Source organism: Emydura macquarii, unplaced genomic scaffold, assembly GCF_026122565.2.
Source record: "Emydura macquarii macquarii isolate MOO-44397 ecotype Brisbane River unplaced genomic scaffold, CSIRO-AGI_Emac_v2 contig_1119, whole genome shotgun sequence".
Lineage (NCBI taxonomy): Eukaryota > Metazoa > Chordata > Testudines > Chelidae > Emydura > Emydura macquarii.
The window spans coordinates 11396257-11418034 of record NW_027131256.1 but is presented as its reverse complement, the minus strand read 5'-3'; the positions used below and the strand labels follow the sequence as shown (position 1 = coordinate 11418034).

Genomic DNA, 21778 nt, shown 5'->3' with positions numbered 1-21778 from the left:
ATGAGGTGAGTGGCATAAAGAAGACCTTTAAGAAGGGTTTAAGGTTTAAAAGTGAAGACCTTCAGTCCCCATTTCTACCAGCTACAAGATGTTTCCTGCAGGTATACAGAAAAGAGGATCGAAACACATTTGCTATTGGAATTGAGTATTTAAAATATAGTTGGCAAGTTCAATTGCTAACTATTCTCAAACAAAAAGCTATATTAAGCTGTTTTAAGGCTATGAATTCTCATTAGAATGTTACAGTATTAAAAATACGAAAGCCAGAAGTTAGTTTGTACTTAAAATGAAAGCATGGAAATGCAGGCTTAAGGACATAATTTGTGTAAAAATAAAGGGAAACAGCCACTGTAGCTTATGGCTAATCAAAGATGGTATTTAGTTCACTGTCCATCCTGTTTTCCATCATTTCAAGCTGCACAGAGTACTTCTAATTACAGAACTGAACAGTTTGAGTTAATAACAAAATGAGCTTCTGATGCAACAGCTTGTCTGTTGGGCTGTGAATAGTTTACTTCAACTCCCATTGTGTCCTTAACCTTTCATTGACTACCTCACTTTTATTTCATCGTAATGACTTCATTAGTTGCTGAACTCTCGTGGGTGACCAACATCTTGGGTTTTTTTTCCTCCTCTCTCTCCAAAGTATGTGTCCATCCTTCCACTTTTGCATTTAATCAAATCAGCATCTCTCCAAATCTGAGTAATCATGGAATGATTTCCTTACGCATGGTAAAGCAGATATTTGCCCAGAATCCATGGGTGGGACACCCTTAATGTCACTGAGTGGAAATAGTTGTGATAAATCCAGTGTTCTTCATGAATCATGCCCTTTGTCTAGATTCTATATATAAACCTACCTGCCACAGTGATCCAATAAGGCTTGCACTATGACAGCATCACTAGCTGATTATTACTTCCTGTCAATGTACTACTGGGCTTGTTTTGAGGGAAAGGGGGGAAAAAACTGGAACCCAAGTATTCATTCAATAACTCCAGCAGAGTAGGAGTTCCAATTTTTTAAATCCCTCAGTTACATACCCCTTTGATTTTTAGTATGTACAGCCATGTACTCCTACATAGCAATAATGTCCATCATGGACTTCTCAAATTGCTGCCTGACTCTTCCACGTGTGGATCTTCCAGATACTAGTTGTCTGGCAAGACACAAATATGTGGAGGGAAAAAATCCTTGTTGCACAGCCTACATCTTAGGCTGCAAGATATCATTCCAGTAGTCACTGACTTGACTGGTAAGATCCAGAAATGGTACCTCAATTAGTAAATCTCCCCCTCAAGTCCTATGTGTTCTGCTGCTGTGGGGTGCATGGCCTTGCAGCAGAAATGCAGTAAACTATTGGTTTGGCTCTCCGCATGTTTACCACTTCAGTGCAGTCCTGTCACAACTGCTTTGGAAAAACTCTAGCAGACACCTTCCTTGCTGAGTAGAGTGGGAGTTGAGTGTTTATGTGGGCCTCCGTTTTCAGGCAAGGCAAGGATCCTTCACCAAAGTTTCACCTTTTTCCACACTTCTTTTAGGCTTCCAGAAACCACTCCATATTAAGGAGCTGTGCTGGAAACTTAGTGTTATCTGGGTACCTGCATCTTTCGTCCAATGTAAGTGTGGACAGGTGACAAAATCATAACATAATTAGGGTGGACACACTGCATTATTAAAATTTTACACCAGTGCTATCTTACTAGTTCAATTCTCTGTTGTAGAAAGAGCCTCAGGTTTAACCTGCAGCTGTAGATAGAAACTCAGTTTCTAAACTGTACAGGGTCTGCAGAATGAAATAATTTAGCATACAGCAATTCTCCAAAAATGGCGATGCTTTTGGAGTTTAATGTATACACCCACATCATATATCAGTTGAAAGCTTATTTTATGTACGTGTAGAGGAGGTATGACATGAAGCTGTCAAGGGGGTAAGACAGTAAGTGAGGTGAAACAATGGTACCCAAAATAAGTATTTTTGCACTGCAATGACTGACTACAGTTTTTACTGTTTAAATTAATTTCAACCCCTTAATGTGGTTTGTAGGGGGAAGCTACCAGCAGACAATGTATTAAAATATTTGTATTGGTATATTTGTTAAGGTTACATGAGGATGCCAGAACTTTCCTAGGAGGGATCCTGCTGTCACCACAAGGAGGTATATGTATGGGATATAGAGAACAGATGTGCCCTGAATGATTAATAATGACTGATTCCTTTTGGCCCTCAAAAAAATTAGAAAAGCTATCCGCTTCTGTTTATCCCAAAATAGGATCCGTGTAGGAAGTAAAGGAAATATGAAAATGATTCACATTATGTGAGATACTTTGTCTTAGGACCAACCCACAGCCAAAGACACTCCCTTTCTCCAAGAACAGAAACTAAAATGGCTGAGTATTGTTAATCAATTAGGCAAGAATCTCTTGTAATTTGCATATGAATCAAACTGCTTTCTCCCTCCCAATCAAGCTAAAAAGAACTCCAAGTTACCAAGCAAAGGTAACACACTGCTTGCAGACCTTAAACCTGATTTGATACTCTATAGATATGATATTCTATGGGAAGTTAGTGTAGAGCAGTGTTTCTCAATTGGTGTTCCGTGGAACCCTGGGGTTCCGTGAGATGAATTTCAGGGTTCCGCGAAAAATTGAAATCGCGCAACCGAAAGCTGCTGAAATCGTGCCGCCGAAAACAGCTGACAGCGCCGCCGAAGTGAGAAACACTGGTGTAGAGAACAGAGGATAGGTATGATGCACTCACGTTAGCCTGTGTTGCTGGAGAGATGTGCTGCAACATTTTGTACTAGTTGGAGTTTCTGAAGTGCTGAAGATTTCATGCCCAGGTCTATTGCTTTGCTGTAATCCAGCCAAGAGGTGATGAAGACATAACTAAGGCCAGATCTTTCATTATTTGCAACTGTTGCAATGTAATAGCTCAGCAACAGTGAGGAACCCAAGAGTTCCCTCTAGACTGTGGACTGAATTGATCAATTGTGGATGTGAACCTTCAGTCAAAGGAGACTGCACCATGGCTGCAAAGTCATCAAAATACTTTCCTCTATCCCCCAGCAACACCTCTTTTTTGCTTGGGTTCAGCATTAGCCAGCTGTTCTTCACCCATGAACTGAACTCATCGACACACTGGACCATCCTGGTGGTTGTATGGGGTGAAAGACAGGTAGAGCTGTGTGTCATCTGCATATTGCTGACACTGACTTGAGTACTTGTCAGCTGACCAGTTCACCTTGGAGTTACATATAGATGTTGAAAAGGAGCAGAGAGAGAATTGATCCTTGTGGAAGCCCACAAGTGGGGTCTAGTGCAGAGTAATGTTGGGAAACCACACCTTTTTGTACTCCTTCCAGGAAGGACTCAAATCATTGTACAGAACAGTATATCATTATCAACAGTATCAAACAGTGCAGAGGCAGCCAAGAAGATGAGAATGGATGTCTTTCCTCTGTCCATAGACAGGAGGAGATCATCCCATCAGTGCTACTAAAGCAGTTTCAGTCCCATATCCTGGCCTAAATCCAGATTGTGCCAGGTCTAGAATGTTGGCTTCAGTTACATGAATGTGTAGTTGGCCTGTGGCTAGTCTTCTCCATGAGCTTGTTCAGGATTGATGGGTTTGACACTGGGAGATAGTTGGCTAGGACTGAAGTGTCCAGGGTGGGTTTCTCCAGTTGGACTATTGCATGTTCTGTGGCAGAATCACATCTAGCAAGATCCAGGCTTTAATTGCAATATTGAAATGATGATGATACTTTAAGGTTCTAAAAGACTTCTTGGCTCTAGTGTGAATGCTGGAACCTGAGAAATGTGGATATGTAAATTGGTCCTTAAATGTTTTCCCCAACATTTGGCTCATGAACTGTGATCAATACAATTAAATTGGATAGAAGAAGAGCCATAGCTAGCCAATCAGATTCCACTTCAAAACCTATATTTTAAAGAGAGATTTGCTGTCCAGAGCATGCTTTCACACTCAGGACAAAATCAGCAGTACACTTTTTATTTGGAGGAGGGGTGTGCTCTAAAGTAAACAAGTTGAATGAGGAAACAGATTTTAAGATATTATATTTGGACCTGTTCTGTTACCTGCAGTGATTTTAAGTTAAAAAGACTATGCTTCAAATGTTGTCATTATACAGAGGTCCACAGTTCCTATATTTCTATTGACAGTGATCAATAGATTTACGTGTTCTAACAAAAATATAATTTGACATTAAAATGTTAAAGGGTTAACATATTACTTTACATACACACGAAAATGATGGGTATTTCAGAAATGCTGATCATAGTTTGATTATAGTCTCCACTCAGCAAATTATTTCTCTTCCAAAACCATTTTAGGGAATGCTGAAAGCATTTATATTTTAATAAGTATCGCATCTGAAGGAGTTTGTTACAAAGATCCTGATTCTTTTCTTTGCATCCGGATTGGAACAAAGGTCAATTCATTCAGGTCCAAGGGAAAGACCAGGACCACATATATTAGCTGTATATTCTGCTTTCATAAATACACATGATTTTAAGAAACTGGGGCACTTTCCTTGTCTCCCTTTTTTAATTTTCAGACTTGATGATATAATAGATAACCCCAGATAACATGACAATCCAGTTCAAAATATTCTTCTGGTTCCTACTACTAAAAATTGGTTTGGAAACAATCAACAGATTAGTTGGTCTGCCAGTTGCTGAGGCTACTGGTTCTTCATCTGAAACCACCAAGTCCCACAGACAACTAATGGAGTCTACTGGACTTTCCATTATAAGAATAGTTTTGTAATATAATTTGATAATATAAAACCCCTTCACTCTGTTAAGGATTGCCACCAATCCTTAATTCCTTGGTGTATAGTGATGTTAATAAAGGTGATCCTACACTTTACAATTGCTCCTTTGGGGAAGAGTTATAGGTACTGAAATCATGTTCAGAATAAACAAACAAAACCTGTGATGGTGGGCAGTGGAACACAATGATGCTCGGGGTGGTATCTTCATGTTCTGTATCCTGCAATACTGCCAGCTGTTAGGACTTTAATATTCCGTGTTGGGGAAGTAAGAGATTGCATGAAAGTCATAACTTTGACAAACAGAAGGAACATGTTTTCTAAAATCATATGACTTCATGAGTTTCACGATTCGGGGGACCCTGACTCATGATTTTGATTGCGGAGGGCTGGCAATGAATCGTGGTATAAGGACGCTTGAACACACTGGGAGATGCGAGGTGACGGGGTTACGGTGCCTACATATTTCGTTGCTTCATGATCTCAACCGCTCAGAAAATAAGCAAACAAACGTGCAAGGCTGAGCGGCAATGAATGGTGCACAGAAGCTGATGTCACTGACGTAAGCCGAGCGGTCCGCTCCACACACCCTTTACAGAAAGGAAAGTCACTGACGGATTCCCTCGGTGAGTCTGACGGGGGGAAGGGGAGGGGGTGTTTTGGCGGACGGAAGCTTTGCCCTCTTTCAAGATGGCTGCTGCCTGAATTTACCGGTAAACCTCTCAGCCTCAGGGGAGCGTTCGCCCTCTTTCAAGATGGCAGCGGCCCGACCTCACTCCGGCGCTTCTTTTACTGTGTTCCAAGACAGTAGCAACCTGAACTCAGCCGCGCACTCGTTGCCCAGTTCCAAGATGGCGGCACCCCGCCCTCAGCCCAGCTTCGTCCGATTCCAAGATGGCGCCCCTGCCGCCATAGACGCTGCGCGCTCCGGAAGCCTCCCGCACAACTACCTTCCCCTCAGCCCCTCCCCTCGGGCTTCTCTGACCTCACTTCTGCTTGTGCAGCAGCCATTTTGTCTTTCCGTTGCTGCTGCCCGAGCTTCTCCCTCCCTCCCGCCGCCGCTGGCTGGGAAACTCCAGTTCCCCCCCGGGCCCGGCTCCCACCGGACCCGCCGCCGCCGCCCAGGGAGCCGCTGCCCGACGGCCTCCCTCCTGCCCAACGGCTGGCGAGGCTTTCTCGGAGCCGCTTCTCGGCGTTTCCCCCCACCCCACCCCCAGCGACGCATGCTCTCCCGCGCCCCCGGCCGCGCGGACACCCCGGCCGGCAGCCGCCCCCCGCTGCCGTAGCAGGAGCTGGGGCGCCCCTACGTGACTGACCACGGGACCCCCCGACCAACTCTTGGGGTGACGCCCCAGGAGCTTCTCCTCCCCTCCCCGGCTGAGCGCCTCTGACGCCCCATAGCTCCCTCGGGGCTGGGTGCGGAAGGGGGAGCCCGGCCCCAGCTGCCCCTAGCCGCGGCCAGAGGCTGAGACGCCCCGCGGAGGAGCAAGGGCTGGCTCGGCGGCCGGGACTCCGGCACCAGCCGAGCGGGCCCCGCCCAGCCCGGCGGCGCCATGTCCAGCGAGGAGAGCTACCTGGCCATCCTGCGCTACCTGACCAACGAGCGGGAGCCCTACGCGCCGGGCACCGAGGGCAACGCCAAGCGCAAGATCCGCAAGGCGGCCGCCTGCTACGTGGTGCGCGACGGGACCCTCTACTACCAGCGGCGGCAGCGGGACCAGCAGCGCTTCGCCGAGCTCGAAGTGGTGCTGCAGGCCGAGCGCCGCGCCCGCCTCATCCGCGCCGCCCACCTCGGCCCGGACGGCGCCCACCGCACCCGCCTGCAGACCTGGCAGGGGCTCTCGCAGCGATACTGGTGGAGAGGTGAGGCGGGGGAGGGGGCCGCCCGGAGAGCGGCGGCGCTCGCATCCTCACGCCGCGGGGGAGCTGGCTCGCGCTGGGGGCTTGGGTGAGAATTTGGGGTGCCCTCGGGCGGGGCCAGTGGCTCGCGGTCACAGCAGGGCGCTGAGCCCGCTCGGGGAGAACGAGCGGGGCCGGGTTCTGGGCTGGACTGTCCGTGTCAGTGTCAGTGAGCGGCTCTGGTCTCTTGCTGTGCTGCCGCCGCACATGGACTCAGCCCGGCCCGCCCCTGACCCGCCCCAGCGGCGCGGGCTCGGAGTAGGTGGGCGCGGCGCGCGACGGGCAGCTGCCCGCGGGAGCTAGCGTGTCTGGGCGGGGCTCGCTCTCTCTCCTTCTCTCGTCTGGCGCTCGCCAACCCCTGGAGAGTGAGCGGCGCGGTCTCCAGCGGTGCTGCTCGCGAGCCCAAGTAGCGCAGCAACCGTGGTGAGCTGCGTGTCTCAGTCAGAGCCTGCGGCATCTGTCAGGCAGGGGGTCCAGGGATGGGCTGCTACGCCTTACCGTTACTGGCATGTTAAGTGTAGGATCCCTGCTAAACTCTCACTGAGGCTACCAGAAGATCGAGGTGCTAAAGGGTGGCTCCAGGAAGACCGAATCATTCTAGAGCAGCGTTTTTGCATTGGTTTTTGTCACAGAGGATGTGAGGGAGAGTCCCACACTTGAGCCATTCTTTTTAGACGGATCTGAGGAACTGACTTAGATTGAGGTGTTGATATAGAAGGTTTTGGAACAAATTGATAAATAGTAATAGGTCTCCAGACCCAGATAGTATTCATCCAAAACTTCTGAAGGAACTCAAATATGAAATTGTAGGACTATTAATAGTGGTATATAATCTAGTGTTTAAATCAGCCTCTGTACCAGATGACTGGAGGATAGCTAGCGTAACACCAATTTTTAAAAAAAGGTTCTAGAGGGATCCTCCACAGGTCATTAAGCCTAACTTTAATATCAGGTTGAAACTATAATAAAGACTAGAATTATCAGACACACAAATGAACGTGATATATTGGGGGGAAAATCAACACAGTTTTTGTAAAGGAAAATCATGCCTCATCAATCTATTATAATTCTTTGAGGGGATCAACAAATAAAAACAAGGAGGAATCCACTGGATATAGTGTCCCTGGACTTTCAGGACTTTTGGTAAAGTCATTGACCAAAGGCTCTTAAGCAAAGCAGCCGGTGATGGGATAAGAGGGAAGGAAGATAGGAAACAAAGAGTTAGGAATAAATGATCAGTTTTCACAGAGGAGAGAAGTAACTAGCAGGATCCTCCAAGAATTTGCACCTGGACCAGTGCTGTTCAACGTATTCATAAATGATCTGGAAATGGGTAAACTATGATGGTGGCAAAGTTTACAGATAATACAAAATTATTCAAGATAGTTAAGTCCAAAGATGACTGCGAAGATCTCATAAAACTGGGTGAATGGTCTACAAAATGGCAGATGAAATTCAGTGTTGATAAATGCAAAGTAATGCACATTGGAAAATATACTTCCAACTGTACATACAAAATAATGTAGTTTAAATTGGCTGTTATCATTCAAGAAAGATCTTGGAGTCATAGTGGATAGCACTCTGAAAACTTGTTCAGTGTGCAGCAGCAATCAAAAAAGGTAACGGTATGTTGGGAACCATTAGGAAAGGGATAGATAAGACAGAAAATATCATAATGTTGCTATATAAAGCTGTGGTATGTCCACAATGTGTATAATACATGCAGTTCTGATTGCCCCATCTCAAAAAAGATGTATTAGAATTGGAAAAAATACAGAGATTTAAAAAAATAATGGTACACCAACATATAATACCTTTAACTTTTAGGGAGGTTAAAGTTAGATATGCTAGGTGTTTTGAGCTTGGGCAATAGGCTGCCCTGATTGATTTGAGCATGCGTTGTGGGACTACTGCTCTGTGGCAGGCAAAAATGTAGAGGCACATTGACATCAGAGTCACAGTATAGTTCAGAACATCAGCTTGCTCCAGCTATCAACTCTGAGCCATAGAAATCAACTGTGAATTCAAGCCCTGCCCTGGGCAGATTTCTGAGAGAGTCTTCTGTACATATTCATACTCTGCATTCTGCTTTGGAGGCTGCAATGGAGTTTCTTTTTAAATTTTTGCCCTGGAGCAAAGGTGCTTTTATCAATAACTGATACTTCAAAGTGCTCTATTTGGTGTACTTAGATTATTTTAAAAATCCTATGCCACATCCTGGCCACTGAGAGAATTAGTGGTGCAAATTTGGGGTCATTTGGTCAAGGTGCTCCTCTGATGCAGCCTGTCACAACCTGGCTCAGTCCCCCTCTCTGGAAGGACACCAGTCTGTTGTAACTGGGCCCAAATCCTAGTCTTTTGTGCTTCTAAGTCCTGTGAGGCTGGGTAGTGACTGTTCACTGTTCTTAGCTCTGGGTTTCAGGCACGCTCCCGAGTGCAGCCCCCATGTGTCTGACACCATTTTTGGACAGTGGGATCTTGCAGTCTGGCTGCCTTGAAACCCAGAACCAGTGTTGCACCTCTTCTGAGGCCCCACATGCCTAGATACATCTCTTAGAATACGACTTAGCAAAGGAATTTCTTAAACACAGACACTTTATTCCTATTAAAGCACACTTTTCAGCCACTGAAAAGTATCTGAGATCCCTTGAGGCCAAATGAAAAATCAAGGAACACAGAGCCCCACTGGCGTGGTAAATACAGACTTAAATCTAGCATCATGGTCTAAAGACCCAGTTGTATTATCAGGCACCCTCTCCAACTTGTCTAATATCTCATCAGCCCTAGGCTTGGGATATTCATCAAACACTGTGAAGGCATGAGTCTTTGTATAATCCACAAAGAATCCAATACCCATTGTGCTGATACCCAAAAAGGATGAGGCCATGAAGGCTGAATTACTCTTGTTTCTCGCACATCTAGGATTTCCTTCTCCAGGTTCCGTGTGATTTTCTCAGTGGTCCTGGAAGAACTACTGTTAATTGGAGCCTGGGCCCTATCTTCACCTAGTGAACAGCAGTAGTGGGTGGTGCAGTGAGGCTTACGAGGGAATATGTGTTTATAAGCTTGCAGCATCCCTCTGATCTGCACTTGCTGTGCAGGGGCCAAGTGGTGAAAGAGGTATGGAGATTAGTGAAGGGTCGGCCCCTGTTTCTGACACCTGATTAACCAGAGGATCCTCACTCCTCTCCTATTGTCCACATACTGCCAGGACCAGTTTCTTCATATCGAAACATGGTTTCATCCTGTTCACACAATATACTGTCTGGCAATCAGAGTGTTTACACAGCTCAACAACATAATTTATCTCACTTAGCCCTTAATTTTAGCCCTTGGTTTAAAGGGCGTGTCCCAGGCATCTTGAATTTTATTTCGCTGCACAGGAATGAGCAACAGATTTTTGTCCCCTTGTCCATATGCCTGGGCATGTTCAGTGGAATCGTACCAGATGTTATGTCTCTTCTGGGCCTTAGCTAAATTTTCCCAAGCAAAATCCATGAGTTCTGGGAGCCTTTCTCTAAAGGACGACATATATTCCACTGCTGATTATTCTCAGGAGAGGCTCACAACCTCTAGTGAAGGGCAGACATAAAGTTGATTCCCTGGTCAATGAGGACTTCACGAGGAACCCACGTTGCTGAAAATGGTTAGCAGCGCATCAGCCATGTTCTGCCTCAGTGGAGAACAGAGCCACAACCTTGGGTCAGTGAGTGTCATAGTAAGCCACCACTAACGTATATTTCTTTCTCATGTGGATCACCCAAGGTTCCACAACATCCATGGATGCCTTCTGAAAGTTTTGTTCAATTATAGGTAGCAGCATCATGGGTAGTTTTATAATCCTTCCCTCAAGACTGAACTTGTCTAGCTTTATTAACCTTTTCTCATAAGTCAGATTTTCTAAATCTTTTATCATTTTTGTTGCTCTTTTCTGGATTCTCTCCTGTTTGTCCACATCTTTCCTAAGGTGTGGCACCTGGAACCAGACACAGTAATGCAACTGAGGCCTCACCACTGCTGAGTAGACCTGGACCGTTACCTGCCGTGTCTTACATACAACGTCTGTAAATACACCCAAGAATGATATTAGCCTTTTTGCAACTGCAGCACACTGACTCATTCAGTTTGTGATCCACTGTAATCCCCAAACCTTTTCAACAGTACTACTACCTAGCTATTCTCCATTTTGTAGCTCTGTATTTGATTTTTCCTTCCTAAGTGAACTACTTGGCACTTGTCTTTATTGAATTTCATCTTGTTGAATTCAGACCAATTCTTGAGTTTGTCAAGGTTCTTTTGAATTCTAATCCTGTCCTTCAGAGTGGTTGCAACCCATCTCAGCTTGGTGTCATCCACAGATTTTATAGGCATACTCTCCACTCCATTATCCAAGTCATTAATGAAAACATTGAATAGTACCAGACAAAAGACTGACCATTGCAGAACCTCACTGTGTTTGCCCATTCAGTTTGACAGTGAACCATTGATAACTACTGTTTAAGTACAGTCTTTCAACCAGTTGTGCACCCACCTTACAGTAATTTCACTTAGACCACGTTTCCCTCGTTTGCTTATGAGAGTGTCATGCGGGACTGTGTTAAAAACGTTATTAAAATCAAGATATGTCTTCTGCTCTCCCCAGTTGGCCAATAGAAAGGAAGAAAGGACTTAGAAAGAAATCAGTTTGGTTTGGCATAATCTGTTCTTGACAAATCCATGCTGGCTATTCCTTATAATTAAGGCCCTACTTAACTTGCAATGTTGCAGGAATTGCGGATTCTGCAATATTAGGCGTTCACTGTAATTTTGACAGTGGAAGCCCCATGTTCCCGCACTCAGGCCAACAGTGAGAGCCCTGTGTTCCCGCATTCAGCCCCGGGCGGCTGATAGTGGGGCCACTGCTCAACCCCAGGCGCCCGACAGCGGAAAATCATGGAAAAGTAATAATGGCCTTTATTACCGCAAATAATAAGGTCCATTATTACTTTTCTGCGATTTTCCATGGCTTGGCTCAACTCAGCTGCAATTTTTTGACAGTTGTTCCGCAGTTCAAGTAGGGCCTTACTTATAATCCTCTTATTGTCTTGATGCGCTTACAATTTGATTGTTTGATACCTGGAAAGATACCGGAATAAGTTATGAAAGTTAGGCTGACTTGTCTATAATTCCCCAGGTCCTCTTTGTTCCCCTTTTTAAAAATAGATATTATGTTTGCCCTACTCCACTCCTTTGGGACCTCACCCATTCTCCATGAGTTCTCAAAGGTAATTGCTAACAGTTCAAATAATTGCTAACAGTTCAAATATTGCTTCAGCTACTTTCTTAAGTACCTGGGATTAATTTCATCTAGCCCTTCCGGCTTGAATATATCCAATTTTTCTAAATAGCCTTTAACCTGTTCTTTCCTGATTTTGTCTTACACCCCCTTATTGTTAATATTTTGTTGAATATCTGGTCACCATTAATCCTTGGTCCATCTATTTTTCTGTGTTTGTACAGTGCCTAGCACAATGGGGTCCTGGTCCATGACTAAGTCTCCTAGGTAGTACTACTATAGAAATAATAATGCTTAGTCATTTCTCTTGTCTGCTTATTATGGAACAGGTTTGGATGAAGCATGTTTATAGTTACTTTTCAGTGGCTATCACTAGATTTGGCTGGCTGGGATATGCCTGGAATCTGTATTTCCTATTTCTCACAGGTTTTTAAGTGTAGATATATTTGACATTCTGGAAGGATATGAGGAACTGCCTATCAGCCTTAACTCTGAGTTAGGTCAAACTAACTATATCACACTAACAAAACTACATAACACAAGGCACAAAATTTTTCACAGCCTTGAGCAGTGTAACTAGGTCAACTTAAGTTTTAGGCATAGACCAGGCCTGAGTAATGAAAATGCCTTGGCAGCTGCTAGAAGACATTTAAATCTAGGGACTGCTAGTTCAGGTGCTTAAATTTATCTCAGCTGCAGCTGTTGAAGTATTGGGGCTAGCTTACACCCAGACCCCATAACTTACATGGAGCCCTATTAATTTCAACGTGTCTCCATGTGGACACCGGTCGACATGCATAGAGCCAGTTGCAGGAACAGTGTCATAGTTTGTAAAGCTAAGATCCTTTAGAATAAGATGCTACTTTAATATAAGATTGGAAGGAGCAATCATGCACAAGTCCTTCTGGAATGTTTGACCTAATAAATCTAATTAATAATCTTCAGTACTTCCACTGAGAATGAACTGTTAATAACCATTTAAGGTTGATTAAATGGAAAGAACATCCACTCACTTAAAAGCAATGAAAATGGCAATTTACAGTTATCCTCTTGAATATACCTTGAACCTCACACATCACATTCATCATATCACTGACCATCTCCACTTCTAAATAAATGCCATATACCTCCAACATTTCCACAGTAACACAAGTCGTGTGCTGTATTTTTTATCCTCACACTGCAATAAAACCTTAACTTTGACATCAGCAACATACATGTCTGTCGGGCATTGGCATGCTTGTGAGTTGTAAATGTGGTGTTTTATCAGTGGGAGATATGATGATGTGCAGTGGGATGTGTATTATGTTACTATATGTACTGATGGCATATGGAACTTATATATACAGAGCTGACATCTGTCAGTGAATGATGTACATTTTCTTTGTTTAAAGCTAACCAACCATTTTCAAACCTTCTTTATACCTCATTTTAAAAAAGGCACAAACCCAAAGTTTCCCCTTTTGCAGATCACATTTAAGTGACTTGTTTAAGGTCATAATGCAGTGAGTTGTGGACAGATGAAAGTATAATTCAAGAATATTTAAATGCTAGTGTGCTGTTCTATCCAAAAGACATTCTTTCCTTAAATTAATCTGAAATAAAGGCTACAAAAGGTAAGGTTCTGAAGAATTGTCTAAGACTGTTCTTGTCCCAGTGAAAACTGTGAGAGTTAGGGAGTAAACTTCTTGACATATGGTTTGTGATATTTTTTTAGAGCTGGCTGAAATTTTGCAATTTCAATATTGATGTAAAATGGCAACCAAAAAAACTGTCATGAATTTTCATGAATTCCCATCCCTTCCGGTTTTTAGGCCAGCTCCAGATATTTTTCCATGGGGAAAGTTGAGTTTAAATGACTTGTAGATTACAGAGATAATTTATTTTTTAACTGTTGGGCTATTTCTGGCTTTACAAACTGGTATTGAGCTAGTCTGGTGGTGTGGCAACAGAGTGGAGAATTGCCATGGAGATGATGGTTTGGTAGTGACCTTGGTGATTCATCTTCTTGGTTAAATGGAGTTTGGTTGTGTGAAGAGAGGGAATTCAGTATGGTCATGAGATATGTTTCTAAACTGTGCGTCTATTGAGTAGCTAATAATACAGGCAATCCTGAAAGGTGTTGTACATCTCATTCTCCTGATGACAGCTGGAATACAATAATGGTAGTCATGTATACTTAGATAGATAGGGAAAACCCAGTCAAATGTGAGCCAGAGAATGAAAGGATAGAAAAATAATTGGTCTTGTGTCTCCTAATAAATACCCAGTAGTATGGAAGTAACACATCAGTAAAATCAGATTGCCCTTTCTCGTATGTGTGATGTAAAATGGATGACTAACATAAACTAATGAAACTTTCATTAATGCTTTTCCTTAGGTATTCTTAAACAAGTTAAAGATTACATTAAAGAATGTAGTAAGTGCCAGGAAAAGCTAGATCGTTCTAGATCCCTGTCAGATCCTTCTGAAATGCTGGAGGAACTAGGACTGGACGCAAGATCTCATGAAGACAGTAATGAAACAGATGATGAATTAAGTAACACTGCATCAGTCCCAGCTGCATCACCAAAACCTGTGAAAAAGAAACCAATAGCAAAACATGAGCTTGTATTTGTAAGTACCATTTTATGTACTTGTGAAATTATAAAATGTTAATTTCAGTCTTAGTCAAATTATTATTTATAATAGCTCTTACTATTGTATAATTGCAATATGATCTGATACTAAATTGCACTGAATGTTCAAGTAGAATAGAGCATAGTGCAACATTTAGAAACTGGATTACATGGGTGTCCAAATATTTGTTTTTCTGTCATCCTACTCTTCATTTTTGTTTTTCAAATGATTGTGCTTGTAGGAATTTAAAAAAAAATTCCACAGGTTTTTGATTTCTATACATTTTTGCATTTTTCTATTGTTTTGACTCTTTACACATTGTGTGCATATATAATTTTAAATAAATGTCTAAAAGGGACAGTATTAGAAAATTGAAACAATTAATTAAAAGTCTTGCTTTTTTCAGATGAGCTGATCTTTTTTTTCCAGAAAAAAGGAAAGGTTTAGTGTGCTCAATATGAATGCTTAAAAAGATAAATGTAAAGCAGCTCTTTGTAATTGATTTGTTTATGGCAGGTTGATAGTAAAGGCCTTGTGAAGCAGTCTTCTTCAAAACATTCTTTGTCAGTTTTAAACCAACTGAACCAGCAGAGGCTTTCCAATCAGTTCTGTGATGTTACTCTGCTGATTGAAGGAGAAGAGTATAAAGCACACAAATCTGTTTTGGCAGCCAACAGTGAGTACTTCCGAGAGCTTTTCATCGAAAAGGGAGCTGTCTCCAGTCATGAAGCGGTAGTGGATCTTTCAGGTAAATAGACTAGCTTCAAAAGATTTTAAGCAGAAAATGTTAAGTAAGGTTTAGTGAATTTGGTATAGTAGCTTCTGATTATTTAACAGGATTGAGCATTTGAGCTCACTTCTTGATTTAGAAACTTTGTGGACATTTTGGATTTTAATGCTAGAAGAAACCACTGTGATCATAGTGTTATTCAAAAGGTCAGACAGCCCATAGAATTTCACCCAGTAATTCTTGTGTTACCTTTGAAAAACTATTTTTTAATCTGCTTAATTGTGTTCATGCTTCATATTAGTTCACTGACTTTAAAAGTAGTGAAGATAATCAAATGTCTGAATATATAAAAGAATGTTCATTGTTTTCTGAAAGAGTCCTTTTGACTGAGCAAACACTGTTGGTCAAGTGGCCATGTTATACAAGTATAGGCAGCAGCAAACCTCCCTTTCAGGTCTCTTGAAGCCAGGGGAATATTAATAAAGTCTCAAAAACTGTCTTTTCATGATGGAAGTTATTGTACTTTAGTATATGGGTGTGTGCTTGGTATGTTGGTCTTCTAGTACTGGCCTCTCTTCTTGTTTCCTCTCCAATTCCTATCCTTCTATAGTTTAGATGGATGAACAAATTGACTTTTAGCATGATAGTCCAGAAGATACCCAAAGGTAAGTTTCAGTGGTTCTCATAATTGTGGGTGGAAAATTATAGTGAAAACTTATTTTAAAATGTATATATCTCTTGAACCACTTTCACTTTTCTCTTTCTCTTCTCTTCCTCTCAACCTGCGCTGTATCAATTTTTATCTTACTTCTCCTACACTTTTTCCTTAATGCAGGAGTAGCAAGAAGATACCAATTTATTTAGGGCCAAGATTTCTATTTCAGAAAGGGTAGCAGTGCCGTGCTTTATTTAGAAGCAGTTTTAAAAAAAAATAACTGAGGAGCTGCCTCAGTTGTATTTAATATTGTGATCCTAGTGTGTTTGACTCTGCAGGCTTCTATGCACTTCTGCACATGTGATGCTGACTGAAACCGTATGCAGTTGCTGCATCAGTTAGCTGATAGATGTTACTCTAAAGTCGAGACTCATCCAAATCAAGGAGTGACCATTATGGATTGTCCAATCTTGGAATAATTTGATGATTGTTATTTAAGGTTTTGTATAATCTCACTTTTTGTATTCTTCCATACAGGTTTTTGCAAGACAAGTTTCCTCCCTTTACTGGAATTTGCTTATACCTCAGTGTTAACTTTTGACTTCTGCAGCATGGCAGAAGTTGCCATGCTAGCCCGGCATCTCTTCATGTCAGAGGTCTTGGAAATCTGTGAAAATGTGCACAAACAGATGGAAGACAAACAAATCACAGTTTACCAAAAGGGAGATATTCACACTGTAGAATCTACACAGAGTTTACCGGAGCAGAATGCAGTTGAAACGCCGCCTGTGGATAGTGTTGAACAGCCTTTACCTACAGAAGTGGTAAACAGTGAAGTAGTAGCAACTGTGAATGGAACATCTCCTGGTTCTGGAAAAGAGGAGGCAGTAGCACAACAGTCTGATCCTCAGACTTCAGAGCCTTCAGAGGATATAACTGATAGTCTTTCAGAGCCTACTGTACAATCTGTGTATACTGAAACAACTGGAAATGAAATAAAAATAGAAATGATAGAGAGCATTGCAAATAATGTTGTTTCTGTCATGCAGTCTGAGCCTCCAGTGGCAGAGGACATGGAAACATGCTCTCCGACAGAAGTTGAGGCCAATCAAAATGAGAGCAGCACAGCAAATGCGGGAATTGCTTTGGAAGAGTCTTTAGAAGCACTTACGCAAAAACGTGGCAGGCCATGTAAGGCACAGGGCACTCCAGTGTCACAACCTGAGAGCATAGTCTGCAGCCAAGATGATACTTATAAAAGCAAACTTCGTCAGCGCTCTGTTAGTGAGGGTGGATATATCAGATTGCACAGGGGAATTGAGAAAAAGCTACAGAATAGGAAGACAAATCCCAAATCAGCAATTCAGCAGGTATGAGAAATATCTTTGCTTAGTCCCATAATCTAGTTTTCAGTGGAGAAAAATCTCCTTTGTTTTCAAAATAATGTAAAAAATGCGCTTAACTTCTAAGCAACACCTTGTACAGATAAATATTTGCTAATGTTAATACAACATTAGCACAGATAAAAATAATTGCTCATACATGTGACAGATATTTATGTGAAAGCAACCAATATCCAAACTTCTTGCAGCCTGGTTATCTTAGATTTACTGGTGCTCCAGCACATAGGCGTATGTATTTTATATGCTCAAAATATTTAGCTCAGTTTGAGTAATTTTTGGTGCTTTTTATGCCATAATTGAAGGCGTTCATCTAAAGTTTAAAAACGGAGATGTTTTAAATGGAGTGTGTGTGTATGAGGGTGGGGAAACCCAGCTATTTAAATACATCTGACCATTTTGCCAATGAGTCTCCCAATTTTGGAGGCTTGAAAATAAAGTATGTTTTAGGAGGGAAAAAATCAGAGACGGTCAGTCAAATCACTGACAATACAGGGTCTTAAATGTGGCCCTAAATCAGAGCATTGTCAGCTTCACCATTAAGCTTGCAGATTGGGACCGCTCTACTTATGGATTATATAAGAAATTTTGTTAAGAACCTCTAAGGCTGCAGAATTGAGCACTCATTTTAGGAAATGATAAAGCTAAGGTTGTTTGGGCAACCTTAATTCAGCCTCTTTGTGTGTATATATTATGATAGTCTTTAATTACATAATCACATGCTATTCATCTTCACAGGACCCACTGCCTCTCTAAGTGTGCAGGATGGATGTGAAGTGGTGATATTATCCCCTTATAACAGTTGGGAACTAAGCCGCAGAGGTTAAAGCCAACACAATCAAAAGTGTCGCCTAATTTTGAATGCATCACTTGACACTTAGGGATTGATTTTTTTTTTCCAGACTTTTCATATGTTCACGCATAGTTCCCATTGACTTCAGTTGCAACTGTGAATACTAAGCTTTTTTGCAAATGTGGCCCCATTTGTGTCAAGTTAATCATCCAGCAAATAAGACAGTGAAAACTTGTGACACATTTGGTTTAAGTGATTTAAGCATCACACAGAAACGGGCTGAGGCAGGGATAGAATCCAATTCTTCATGCAACATTCATTTGCCTTAACCATGAGACCATCCTCTTTTCCTTCAGTTCTGTGCGACATCCACTATTCAGCTTTCCAACTTCTGCAACAAATGGAGGGTCATACCGACAATAGTTTTGTTCATTATGTAGCACTGATTTGTTTTCTAAGCAGTCTGTCCTGTGCACTGAATGAGGCAGGGTTCTGTTGGGGGAAAAAACCTATGTGATCATATAATTAATTAAAGACTATCAAAATTGCATATACACAAAGGGGCCAAATTAAGGTTGCATGTGCAACTTTAATTGTGCTTTTTCCTAACTTTAGTGTTTTAGTTTGCATCCTTTTAACACACTTTTAATATAGACATTTTTGTACATGAGTGCCTAAGTGTTTAAAAAGAGCAAACTGAAAAAATAAATTCCATCAGATGGAACCATAATGTGACCCCCATGGGGGTCATCAGTAGAATTGGAACCTTAAGATCCACAGAACAGACTTCTGCCACTTGAGCTAGCAGAATAACTGTGGAGGTAGCAGTAGGAGGCTGTTGTTCTTCTTGAGGCACCAGCCATACTTTGCCAGTGGGTTTCACAGTTATTTACTGACAGCAGAGGAATATTAAAACTCAAGATTCCAGGCTCTACAGGTGAGTGCTGTTTAGTTGATACAGACCTTTCTGTCCTTGGTTTCTTCTCCCAATGCCTACTCCCCCTCCCAAAAAAAACCCCAAGAACAAAAAACTGTCCCTACTCACTTTCTGCTCCTTTCGTCTCCAGGACTATGCCTGGATCCCTTTCTTCTCTCTCTTCCCCTACCCCCACCTATTGCTTGCCCCTTTGCATTTGAATTATGCTGCTTCCTCTGCACTGCTGGGCGTCAGGCTGGAGAACATTTTGAGAGCATAGGAGAGAGTTTCACTTCTCTCTGAGATGGTGGTACAGGAGCAGCCAGAAGGAGCAATTGCAGAAAAAGTCCTTCAGAGTTCGGGAGTAAACTCGTTGTGGTTGTCATGGAGGTCTGTGGGGATGAAGCAGTACAGATGGACTATTTGGAGAACTTTGCAGCCAAGCTCCAATAGTCTTATCTGCCCATGTGCAAACTGATTTTCAGAGACTTACAATTTGGCCACATTTGGATGGACTTTCACATGAATAACAAAATGTACATCCCTGAAACCAGGGCAATTGATTCCCTGTGAATTTTTAAAGTCCCTGCTACAAAGCATGGAGGCATGAAAGTTTATCAACAAAACAGTTGTAAGAATTTTTTAACAGAGGCATAACAATGTTTTTTCTTTCCTTAACATCATTCTTGGAAATAGCAAAAGCAGTTCAGTTGAAATTTAGTCTAGCCTGAGGCAGAAACAGCATGGAAAATTTCAGCCTGGAAGTTCAAAATTGGGCAGTTAGAAGCAACTACTGTGCGTTTTACAATAAAAGAGTTAAGATTACGTAGCTGTAGGTGTCATTGCCAGCTCTGCCTATAATTTATTCATTAACAAAAAATCTCCAGGAAAGCTGGAAGTACTCTAACCTTAAACAAAAAGAACCTTGTTAAAATCTGTAACTTTGAAAACAAATCTTAATATTCAAAAGTTAAACAATCCAAAATTAAGCTTCTACATATGTTCACTCTTGCCGACCTACTTCCACCCACTTTGCTTCAATTTGCTCTGTCCTTACTACTCTAACTACATTTGTCATGGGCTACAGACATCTTTGTACACCTACTGACCTACGAACTATCATATAGCAACCATAGACTCAACTTCCTCCATTCCACATGTCTCTTGATGTCCAGAGATTATCAACTTATTGTCTTACCATAGTTTTAATTCACTCTGGCCCATCCACTATGGTCCAGCAGTTTATGCATTTGATTTTTTTAAAGTGCCTATTCTATTATTCTAGACACTTTTATTTATTAAATATTAAAAAATGTATTTCAGATAACTATTTCTGAATCAAGCAATCTGTCCTCACATCAAAACTAACCAGCCAAAACCTCAAAAGCAAAAGGCAATACATAGACTTGAGTCATACTTTCTCTTAGTACACAACTATGCAGGAATCTCATTCCTGAGATTTGTCTGCAGAATGTAATAGCCCCCATTTACAATTGGTAGCTAGCAGTTAGTGTAGTTGCACTGGGCTGGCCCCTAAAATATAGATGTGGACATAAAAGGGTTTGCACCAGTTGAGATAACTGAGCTAATCTGCTTCAGGATAAATTTGAGCTGGGGGGATAGATGTTCATAGCCATGGAATGTGCCCCATGCTTAGGTAGGGGTGTGGATTTGCACAGACAACAAAGGGTTGAGGAGGAGGAACCAGAGCACAGTCTATCCTGAGACATCTCTCAGCTAGCGTACTTGTGATTCTTACCTAGACTTAAGATATTTTAATACTACTGGGTGGGTGAGAGAGAGAATAATTTCAGAGGCTATCTTGTAAGTCTTACTATCACTCAAACTCAGAGAGCTTTTTTCTAAGTGATTGGTAGAAGTAAACTAGCCCATCTAGTTTAGCTGGCTATTTTTTTTAAAAGGCAAGCAAAAATCCTGAGAAGGGAACTTCTTTGACTGAAGAACATAACTTAACCTCCTCAGTCTGAAACAGAGGAAATGGTGGTCACTGGAAGAAGTGGAGAAAATTGTTACCTGTCACTTGGTTTTAGTTCCTAAAACAAAGGATCTCTAATTTTTAATAATCACTACTTCAAAGCAAGCATATGCACTAAAAACTCAGATATTGATCCTTCATTTTAGATGTTACTAAGGTGGCAATCAGTTTATGGTAAAACATTGCTTTTAACATTCGATCTGCAGCATCATTGTGGGTTCAATTTTCTTTTAAGCAGTTTCTAGTAACTTAGTGAAATTAGCACTACAGTAATAACTGACAACATAATAATGTCTAGCTCTTATATAGTAATATTAAAAGTAATATAGTAATGACAGTTGATGCTTAAAAGCAAGCATAAGACAGAACATAGTACATTTTTATTAGAAACTATCATTCAAAGGTTTGCTTTCAAATTAGGTTGCCATGAAGTTAGTGCAAAGAGGGAAAAAGATGAAGCAGCCCAAAAGAGAGACCACGGAAAACAATGAAGTAGAAGCTCAAATCAAATGCACTGAATGTGGGATGGTTTTTCAGAGGCGTTATTCACTTATAATGCACACACTGAAACATGAAAGAACTAAAGATTACAAATGCCCGGTAAGTTTGTCTTTTTAAATTTAAAAAAAATCTCTGAGTTGATAATTGCTTTTAATGTTGCTGTTAGCACATACATTTATTTTTGTTTTATGGATTTAGAA

General features: G+C 41.7%; 1 protein-coding gene across 1 annotated transcript in view; it reads left to right on the top strand.

Annotated features, from left to right (window-relative positions):
• The first annotated feature begins 5774 nt into the window (after positions 1-5774).
• Positions 5775-21778, top strand: part of ZBTB11 (zinc finger and BTB domain containing 11) — a 31878-nt gene continuing 15874 nt past the window's right edge. The window contains exons 1-5 of the mRNA XM_067546171.1: positions 5775-6657; positions 14349-14584; positions 15104-15335; positions 16510-17342; positions 21498-21677. Coding sequence (XP_067402272.1) covers positions 6348-6657; positions 14349-14584; positions 15104-15335; positions 16510-17342; positions 21498-21677 — 1791 coding nt within the window. The 5' untranslated portion in view covers positions 5775-6347. The remainder of the gene's footprint in view (positions 6658-14348; positions 14585-15103; positions 15336-16509; positions 17343-21497; positions 21678-21778) is intronic.